This window comes from Oncorhynchus tshawytscha, linkage group LG12 (assembly GCF_018296145.1).
Source record: "Oncorhynchus tshawytscha isolate Ot180627B linkage group LG12, Otsh_v2.0, whole genome shotgun sequence".
NCBI classification, from domain to species: Eukaryota; Metazoa; Chordata; class Actinopteri; order Salmoniformes; family Salmonidae; genus Oncorhynchus; species Oncorhynchus tshawytscha.
Window position 1 is genome coordinate 7,509,749 of NC_056440.1, and position 11,257 is coordinate 7,521,005.

General features: G+C 39.7%; 1 protein-coding gene across 1 annotated transcript in view; it reads left to right on the top strand.

Moving 5' to 3' along the window:
• The first annotated feature begins 754 nt into the window (after positions 1-754).
• LOC112238894 (fibroblast growth factor 5-like) overlaps positions 755-11,257 on the top strand; it is a 33,774-nt gene continuing 23,271 nt past the window's right edge. The window contains exons 1-2 of the mRNA XM_042331263.1: positions 755-1,213; positions 8,559-8,662. Coding sequence (XP_042187197.1) covers positions 961-1,213; positions 8,559-8,662 — 357 coding nt within the window. The 5' untranslated portion in view covers positions 755-960. The remainder of the gene's footprint in view (positions 1,214-8,558; positions 8,663-11,257) is intronic.

Here is an 11,257-nt window from a genome sequence, read left to right on the forward strand (position 1 = left end):
TACATTTAATGGTCCATTATAATTCTCAAATCCATTTAAAAATCTCCCCAAAATGGATAGGGTTGAAACTCAAAAAGGGCCGTTCTATTCTAGTGGATTCTATTTCCTCGGTCGGGACAGAATGACGGTCATATGGTTTAAATGCATAATAAAGTAGGCTAAAGAAACAAGCTATTTAAGTAGCGCTGTGCTTGCGTGAGTTTGCCTGCCCTGCATGTGCGATGTTCAAACTGTAAAACGTCACCTGAGGAACTGTAGGTCTATTTTAAACCCACTGTCCCTCACAGACACACAGTTCTTCTTTATATCGTCTCACTCAGGTCGTAACCGCAAAGTTTGAACTTTCCACACAGAAAATCTCCGATTTTGACAGAACCCCCCCCCCCTCTCTCATTTTCTCTTTCTCTCTCTCCTGTTATGAATTATTGCTGTGCTGCAGATCTATGAAAACATGCCTCCTCGTGCGTAAAATGCCGCGCATGCTGCGTCCTGGCACAGAGGAGTCCTTTGGAAGGAAAATTTGCGCTGTCAGTTTTGTCCTATTTTTGCCTCATAGTTGCTGTTGGCAGCGCAGATCGATATTGAGCAGGGGCTGGTGTTTTTGAGTTAAAATACGGATGAGAGAAAGCGTCCCTTCAGAATTCAGTCATGCATTAAGCAGTGACATCATTTTGTTGGATATAAATATCTCGGTGTGTGCCAGGCCAGCGGAGCCACTCCAGCACCCCCAGCAGCAGCTACACACACCGACCACCGCGCAGCACGGCTGGGGTAATGCCCACGAGCGTCTTCGGGAACTGGATGTGTTTCTAGTGTGCGCACGGTTCCTCGTGCACTGGCACTACACACAGAGCTTTTCAGTGAGCTCGGGATACACCACAACAACGCAATGATAGCAGAAGAAGAAGAAGAAGTGGCCTAGCGGAGCCAGAGGACTGACAGAGTTTCCTTTTTGGAAGAATGAATGTTCCTCTTTCCCGTTTTACCTTTGCTCTGCTGCAGTTGATTAGCGCCGCTGTGGTCGCCGTCTCCACCGCAGTAGTCGCTGGATCCCTTGGACACGTTTCCTTGGAAGACCAACTTCTGGAAGCGGGTACAGTCAGTGGTTCCGGACGCAGGACTTGCAGACTGTACTGTCGGGTTGGCATTGGTTTTCATCTTCAGATACACACTGACGGACGAGTTAACGGCAGTCATGAACCCAATCGGTTAAGTAAGTTATTGAAACAATTTTGGCTGTAATAGGCCTCTGAGTATCAAGTGGTTGAACTAATTATGATTCATAAAGTGTGAATAGAGAGAAGGTAATGCTGTAATGGCAGACTATTGTCGACTTATTGTGTTGCTGTGTTTCCAACGTTAACGTAGGCTACATACACACGAATATGCAGTTTGCCTCTTAACTGTACATTGCTTTTTATCTTCAAAAGGTGTAATAGGCTATTAATATTGCACAAGCTTTCACAGACTCACTGCAGAATGAGACGACCAAACCCATAAACAACAAAAATATACACAACACATTTCAAAGGTTAATTATGGATCATACACTTTTTTTTCTCCAATTTTCTCCTGAAATGACAAAATCAAATCTAACGAAATCTATCTATCGAGCCTCTAGCTCAGGACATGAAGCAACGATATGTATATTCTGAAACAGCAGGGGTTCAAACTGTAGAACCCAGTTCCTACATTTGAATAAAAAAATTGATTTTATCCTACTAAAACCAACTAAAACTATCTCTGGGACCCTCAGGATGACAAATCAGAGCCAGTTAACTGAATGTAAGCACATATTTTACCTTCAGAGGTGAATGTATCAAACCAGTTGCCGTGAATCAAGTTTATGGTTGTTGTGCACTATCCTCAAACAATGGCATGGTATTATTTCACTGTAATAGCTACTGTAAATTGGACACTGCAGTTAGATCACCAAGAATTGAAGCTTTCTGCACATATAAAGACATGTCTATGTCCTGGGAAGTGTGGATGTTTACTTACAACGTCATTCTAGTCACATTAGCGCGCGTTAGCAACAACCGTTAGCAACAACCACCCCTGTATAGGGACACCGATCCCGTAGAGGTTATTACGTTTAGGCATTATTCTGAATGGTTAAGTTAAGGGTTAAGGTTTCGGGATACAGTTGAAATCAAAAAATGTAAAAATAAATAAATAACAATAATAATAACGAGTGCCTAGCTCAGGGATTGAATGCCCGACCCCCGGAGTCAGAGCTTCCGCCATCCCTATCCACAACAAATCAAATCAAATCAAATGTATTTATAAAGCCCTTCGTACATCAGCTGATATCTCAAAGTGCTGTACAGAAACCCAGTCTAAAACCCCAAACAGCAAGCAATGCAGGTGTACAAGCACGGTGGCTCGGAAAAACTCCCTAGAAAGGCCAAAACCTAGGAAGAAACCTAGAGAGGAACCAGGTTTTGAGGGGTGGCCAGTCCTCTTCTGGCTGTGCCGGGTGGAGATTATAACAGAACACGGCCAAGATGTTCAAATGTTCATAAATGACCAGCATGGTCAAATAATAATAATCATAGGCAGAACAGTTGAAACTGGAGCAGCAGCACGGCCAGGTGGACTGGGGACAGCAAGGAGTCATCATGTCAGGTAGTCCTGAGGCATGGTCCTAGGGCTCAGGTCCTCCGAGAGAGAGAAAGAAAGAGAGAAAGAGAGAATTAGAGAGAGCATACTTAAATTCACACAGGACACCGAATAGGACAGGAGAAGTACTCCAGACATAACAAACTGACCCTAGCCCCCCGACACATAAACTACTGCAGCATAAATACTGGAGGCTGAGACAGGAGGGGTCAGGAGACACTGTGGCCCCATCCGAGGACACCCCCGGACAGGGCCAAACAGGAAGGATAACAACACCCATCCGAAACCCAAGCCCACTTAGTGGCCGGTTTTGATGTCATCTCCTGACTTCCTGTTTACCTGGATGGACATCCAATTCCCCAGAGGATCTTGAGCGACCTGGCTGTCATATTGTCATAACTTCTACCTTAATAAAATGTTGTATTTTACCAAAAATATGTTTTCAGAATACTAAATCACTCCATAAAGCTACATGTAACCAGGGAAGGGTTGTGTTCATCACAAGTGTTACATATAATACCTGTTAAATAACACACTATATCGTTTATGAATAGGGATAGGATTTGTGGTTTAGCTACACATGGCAGTCACAGACAACAGCTATAGTACCCATGCCTTTCCTACACTTATCCTTAGCCTCATGTTACTAACTTACTGGTGGCCCCGAGAAGCTGTTGCCTGGACTGGAGTTCGACCGCCTGGCTGAATGGGCTTGTTTGGGAATCTGTGTGTGACATTGGCAGGTCTCCCTGTGTTGTTTGTTTGGGACTGTTTGTGACATTGGCAGGTCTCCCTGTGTGGTTTGTTTGGAACTGTTTGTGACATTGGCAGGTCTCCCTGTGTGGTTTGTTTGGGACTGTTTGTGACATTGGCAGGTCTCCCTGTGTGGTTTGTTTGGGACTGTTTGTGACATTGGCAGGTCTCCCTGTGTGGTTTGTTTGGGACTGTTTGTGACATTGGCAGGTCTCCCTGTGTGGTTTGTTTGGGACTGTTTGTGACATTGGCAGGTCTATCTGTGTGGTTTGTTTGGGACTGTTTGTGACATTGGCAGGTCTATCTGCAAACATAAAACAGGTGCAGCAGAAGAGACCAGGATGTTTTGGATTGGACATCAGTATGATTGTTATCATAACAATGCAATGTGAAACATGTTTGGATGGTTGTCATTGGCTCTGTGTGTGTCTCTCTCTCTCTCTCTCTCTCTCTCTCTCTCTCTCTCTCTGTGTCTCTGTGTGTGTCTCTCTCTCTCTCTCTGTCTCTCTCTCTCTCTCTCTGTCTCTCTCTCTCTCTCTCTCTCTCGCTCTCTCTCTCTGTCTCTCTGTCTGTCTCTCTCTCTGTCTCTGTCTCTCTGTCTCTCTCTCTGTCTGTCTGTCTCTCTCTCTCTCTGTCTCTCTGTCCCTCTATCTCTCTCTCTGTCTGTCTCTCTGTCTCTCTCTCTCTGTCTCTCTGTCTCTGTCTTTCTCTCTCTCTCTTTCTCTGTCTCTCTGTCTCTCTCTGTCTCTCTCTCTCTCTCTCTCTCTCTCTCTCTCTCTCTCATATTTCATGGTCCGCCTCAGAATAACTGTCATATTACAGTGGATGGAAACATAGCTGTTCATAAAGTTACAGTCTGCCATCGGGAAATCTGTTAAATAGTCCATTGCTATCTGGATGTCAGATATATATTTCCTCTGATATACATTTCCTCTGACCCACCATACGTTCTACTGTATGTTCTGAAGTATGATCTACTGTATGTTCTGCTGTATGTTCTACTGTATGTTCTAATCTACTGTATGTTCTGCAGTATGATCTACTGTATGTTCTGCTGTATGTTCTACTGTATGTTCTAATCTACTGTATGTTTTAATCTACTTTACGTTCTACTGTATGTTCTACTCTACTGTATGTTCTACAGTATGTTCTACTGTATGTTCTAATCTACTGTATGTTCTACAGTATGTTCTACTGTATGTTCTAATCTACTGTATGTTCTACTGTATGTTCTAACTGTATGTTCTAATCTACTGTATGTTCTAATCTACTGTATGTTCTAATCTACTGTATGTTCTAATCTACTGTATATTCTACTGTATATTCTAATCTACTGTATGTTCTAATCTACTGTATATTCTAATCTACTGTATATTCTAATCTACTGTATGTTCCAATCTACTGTATGTTCTAATCTGCTGTATGTTCTAATCTGCTGTATGTTCTAATCTACTGTATGTTCTAATCTGCTGTATGTTCTAATCTACTGTATGTTTTAATCTACTGTATGTTCGAATCTACTGTATGTTCTAATCTGCTGTATGTTCTAATCTACTGTATGTTCTAATCTACTGTATGTTCTAATCTGCTGTATGTTTTAATCTACTGTATGTTCTAATCTACTGTATGTTTCTAATCTGCTGTATGTTTTAATCTGCTGTATGTTTTAATCTACTGTATGTTCTAATCTACTGTATGTTCTAATCTACTGTATGTTTTAATCTACTGTATGTTCTAATCTACTGTATGTTCTAATCTGCTGTATGTTTTAATCTACTGTATGTTCTAATCTACTGTATGTTCTAATCTGCTGTATGTTTTAATCTACTGTATGTTCTAATCTGCTGTATGTTTTAATCTACTGTATGTTCTAATCTACTGTATGTTCTAATCTACTGTATGTTTTAATCTACTGTATGTTCTAATCTGCTGTATATTTTAATCTACTGTATGTTCTAATCTGCTGTATGTTTTAATCTACTGTATGTTCTAATCTGCTGTATGTTCTAATCTGCTGTATGTTTTAATCTACTGTATATTCTAATCTACTGTATGTTCTAATCTACTGTATGTTCCAATCTACTGTATGTTCTAATCTGCTGTATGTTCTAATCTGCTGTATGTTCTAATCTACTGTATGTTCTAATCTGCTGTATGTTCTAATCTACTGTATGTTTTAATCTACTGTATGTTCGAATCTACTGTATGTTCTAATCTGCTGTATGTTTTAATCTACTGTATGTTCTAATCTACTGTATGTTCTAATCTGCTGTATGTTCTAATCTACTTTACGTTCTACTGTATGTTCTAATCTACTGTATGTTCTAATCTACTGTATGTTCTAATCTACTGTATATTCTAATCTACTGTATGTTCTAATCTACTGTATGTTCTAATCTACTGTATGTTCTAATCTACTGTATGTTCTACATTACGTTCTACTGTATGTTCTAATCTACTGTATATTCTACTGTATATTCTACTGTATATTCTAATCTACTGTATATTCTATTCTACTGTATATTCTACTGTATATTATAATCTACTGTATGTTCTAATCTACTGTATATTCTAATCTACTGTATATTCTAATCTACTGTATATTCTAATCTACTGTATGTTCTAATCTACTGTATGTTCTAATCTACTGTATGTTCTAATCTACTGTATGTTCTAATCTACTGTATGTTCTAATCTACTGTATGTTCTAATCTACTGTATATTCTAATTTCACATCAAATCAAATCAAATTTTATTTGTCACATACACATGGTTAGCAGATGTTAATGCGAGTGTAGCGAAATGCTTGTGCTTCTAGTTCCGTCAATGCAGTAATAACCAACAAGTAATCTAACTAACAATTCCAAAACTACTACCTTATACACACAAGTGTAAAGGGATAAAGAATATGTTCATGAAGATATATGAATGAGTGATGGTACAGAGCGGCATAGGCAAGATGCAGTAGATGGTATCGAGTACAGTATATACATATGAGATGAGTATGTAAACAAAGTGGCATAGTTAAAGTGGCTAGTGATACATGTATTACATAAAGATGCAGTAGATGATATAGAGTACAGTATATACGTATACATATGAGATGAATAATGTAGGGTATGTAAACATTATATTAGGTAGCATTGTTTAAAGTGGCTAGTGATATATTTTACATAATTTCCCATCAATTCCCATTTCCTGTATGTACTACTCTACTGTATGTTCTACTGTATGTTCTAATCTACTGTATCTTCTACTGTGTGTTCTTCTGTATGTTCTACTGTATAATCTACTTGTGTTCTAATCTACTGTATGTTCTAATCTACAGTATGTTCTAATCTACTGTATGTTCTAATCTACTGTATGTTCTAATCTACTGTATTTTGTACTGTATGTTCTACTATATGTTCTATTCTACTGTATATTCTACTGTATGTTCTCCTGTATGTTCTACTGTATATTCTACTTGTGTTCTAATCTACTGTATGTTCTAATCTACTGTATATTCTACTGTGTGTTCTTCTGTATGTTCTACTGTATAATCTACTTGTGTTCTAATCTACAGTATGTTCTATTCTACTGTATGTTCTACTGTATGTTCTAATCTACTGTATTTTGTACTGTATGTTCTACTATATGTTCTATTCTACTGTGTGTTCTTCTGTATGTTCTACTGTATAATCTACTTGTGTTCTAATCTACAGTATGTTCTACAATATGTTCTATTCTACTGTATGTTCTTCTGTATGTTCTTCTGTGTGTTCTACTGTATATTCTACAGTGTGTTCTAATCTACAGTGTGTTCTAATCTACTGTATGTTCTAATCTACTGTATGTTCTAATCTACTGTATATTCTAATCTACTGTATATTCTAATCTACTGTATGTTCTAATCTACTGTATATTCTAATCTACTGTATGTTCTAATCTACTGTATATTCTAATCTACTGTATGTTCTAATCTACAGTATGTTCTAATCTACAGTATGTTCTAATCTACTGTATGTTCTAATCTACTGTATGTTCTAATCTACATTATGTAATCTACTGTATGTTCTAATCTACTGTATGTTCTAATCTACATTATGTTCTGCTGTATGTTCTAAGGTGTGTTCTGCTGCATGTTCTACTGTATGTTCTACATTAGGTTGTACTGTATTTTTTTATACCTTTATTTAACTAGGCAAGTCAGTTAAGAACAAATTCTTATTTTCAATGACGGCCTTGGAACAGTGGGGTTAACTGCCTGTTCAGGGGCAGAATGACAGATTTGTACCTTGTCAGGGTTTGAACTTGCAACCTTCCGGTTACTAGTCGAACGCTTTAACCACTAGGCTACCCTGCCGCCCCAGTATGTTCTACTGTGTGTTCTACTGTATGTTCTGTTATATGTTCTGCTGTATGTTCTGTTATATGTTCTGCTGTATGTTCTTCTATATGTTCTACTGTGTGTTCTACTGTATGTTCTGTTATATGTTCTGCTGTATGTTCTACTATATGTTCTACTGTATGTTCATTATGTTCTATATGTTCTACTGTATGTTCTACTGTGTGTTCTACATTATGTTCTACTGTATGTTCTACTATATGTTCTACTGTATGTTCTACTTATGTTCTACTATATGTTCTACTGTATGTTCTGTTATATGTTCTGCTGTATGTTCTTCTATATGTTCTACTGTGTGTTCTACTGTATGTTCTGTTATATGTTCTGCTGTATGTTCTACTATATGTTCTACTGTATGTTCGGCTGTATGTTCTGCTGTATGTTCTTCTATATGTTCTACTGTGTGTTCTACATTATGTTCTACTTTATGTTCTACTATATGTTCTACTGTATGTTCGGCTGTATGTTCTGCTGTATGTTCTGCTATATGTTCTACTGTGTGTTCTACATTATGTTGTACTCTATGTTCTGTTATATGTTCTACTGTATATTCTAATCTTCTGTATGTTCTACTGGTTTGATTGAGAAACCTAGAGAGAGACAGACACAGACAGACAGACAGACAGACAGACAGACAGACAGACAGACAGACAGACAGAGCGACAGACAGACAGAGCGACAGACAGAGCGACAGAGGTGACAGAGAGAGACAAATATAGAGAGGACTTCTCGAAAATAGTATCCAATACATTCATTTATCCTGCTGTTGTGATGACAACAACATGTTGTTTCTCAGGTGTCCTGGAGCTCTTTGCTGTATCTCAGGGTGTCATCGGTATCCGAGGAGTCTACAGTAACAAATTCCTGTCCATGAACAAGAGAGGAAGGCTTCACGCCGTGGTAAGTAGCCTATCAACTACCGTTGTCTGTGTCTGTGGTAAGTAGCCAGTCAACTACCGTTGTCTGTGTCAATTAACTACCGTTGTCTGTGAGCGTGGTAAGTAGCCTATCAACTACCGTTGTCTGTGTCTGTGGTAAGTAGCCAGTTACAGTGCCTTGCGAAAGTATTCGGCCCCCTTGAACTTTGCGACCTTTTGCCACATTTCAGGCTTCAAACATAAAGATATAAAACTGTATTTTTTTGTGAAGAATCAACAACAAGTGGGACACAATCATGAAGTGGAACAACATTTATTGGATATTTCAAACTTTTTTAACAAATCAAAAACTGAAAAATTGAGTGTGCAAAATTATTCAGCCCCCTTAAGTTAATACTTTGTAGCGCCACCTTTTGCTGCGATTACAGCTGTAAGTCGCTTGGGGTATGTCTCTATCAGTTTTGCACATCGAGAGACTGAAATTTTTTCCCATTCCTCCTTGCAAAACAGCTCGAGCTCAGTGAGGTTGGATGGAGAGCATTTGTGAACAGCAGTTTTCAGTTCTTTCCACAGATTCTCGATTGGATTCAGGTCTGGACTTTGACTTGGCCATTCTAACACCTGGATATGTTTATTTTTGAACCATTCCATTGTAGATTTTGCTTTGTGTTTTGGATCATTGTCTTGTTGGAAGACAAATCTCCGTCCCAGTCTCAGGTCTTTTGCAGACTCCATCAGGTTTTCTTCCAGAATGGTCCTGTATTTGGCTCCATCCATCTTCCCATCAATTTTAACCATCTTCCCTGTCCCTGCTGAAGAAAAGCAGGCCCAAACCATGATGCTGCCACCACCATGTTTGACAGTGGGGATGGTGTGGTCAGGGTGATGAGCTGTGTTGCTTTTACACCAAACATAACGTTTTGCATTGTTGCCAAAAAGTTCAATTTTGGTTTCATCTGACCAGAGCACCTTCTTCCACATGTTTGGTGTGTCTCCCAGGTGGCTTGTGGCAAACTTTAAACAACACTTTTTATGGATATCTTTAAGAAATGGCTTTCTTCTTGCCACTCTTCCATAATGGCCAGATTTGTGCAATATACGACTGATTGTTGTCCTATGGACAGAGTCTCCCACCTCAGCTGTAGATCTCTGCAGTTCATCCAGAGTGATCATGGGCCTCTTGGCTTCATCTCTGATCAGTCTTCTCCTTGTATGAGCTGAAAGTTTAGAGGGACAGCCAGGTCTTGGTAGATTTGCAGTGGTCTGATACTCCTTCCATTTCAATATTATCGCTTGCACAGTGCTCCTTGGGATGTTTAAAGCTTGGGAAGTCTTTTTGTATCCAAATCCGGCTTTAAACTTCTTCACAACAGTATCTCGGACCTGCCTGGTGTGTTCCTTGTTCTTCATGATGCTCTCTACGCTTTTAACGGACCTCTGAGACTATCACAGTGCAGGTGCATTTATACGGAGACTTGATTACACACAGGTGGATTGTATTTATCATCATTAGTCATTTAGGTCAACATTGGATCATTCAGAGATCCTCACTGAACTTCTGGAGAGAGTTTGCTGCACTGAAAGTAAAGGGGCTGAATAATTTTGCACACCCAATTTTTCAGTTTTTGATTTGTTAAAAAAGTTTGAAATATCCAATAAATGTTGTTCCACTTCATGATTGTGTCCCACTTGTTGTTGATTCTTCACAAAAAAATTATATCTTTATGTTTGAAGCCTGAAATGTGGCAAAAGGTCGCAAAGTTCAAGGGGGCCGAATACTTTCGCAAGGCACTGTAACTACCGTTGTCTGTGTCAATTAACTACCGTTGTCTGTGTCCGTGGTAAGTAGCCTATTAACTACCGTTGTCTGTGTCAATTAACTACCGTTGTCTGTGTCCGTGGTAAGTAGCCAGTTAACTACCGTTGTCTGTGTCCGTGGTAAGTAGCCAGTTAACTACCGTTGTCTGTGTCAATTAACTACCGTTGTCTGTGTCTGTGGTAAGTAGCCAGTTAACTACCGTTGTCTGTGTCCGTGGTAAGTAGCCAGTTAACTACCATTGTCTGTGTCCGTGGTAAGTAGCCTATTAATTACCGTTGTCTGTGTCTGAAATGACACCCTGTTCACTTTATAATGTTAGCGGACTACTTTTAAGACCATTTTGGATACGGACATTGCATTTTGAAGGAGAGGCTAGCCCAAGTTAGGAAGGCATCAGGGCATCGTACGCGGCCCAATATGGATCCCATTTTATATCTGAGGAGAGGCGTGCAGAAACTACATTGTTTATTGCATTGTAGTGAGCTTTGCCTGAACACTAAGACACAGGAGAGTTGCAGATGTCCCCCTTTTTGTAAATGAATGACTTCATATCTGCACTCTGCAGCCAGCCAGCCAGACAGCCAGCCAGACAGCCAGCCAGCCAGACAGCCAGCCAGCCAGACAGCCAGCCAGCCAGACAGACAGACAGACAGACAGACAGACAGACAGACAGACAGCAGACAGACAGACAGACAGACAGACAGACAGACAGACAGCAGACAGACAGACAGACAGCTAGACAGACAGACAGACAGACAGCTAGACAGACAGACAGACAGACAGACAGCTATACAGACA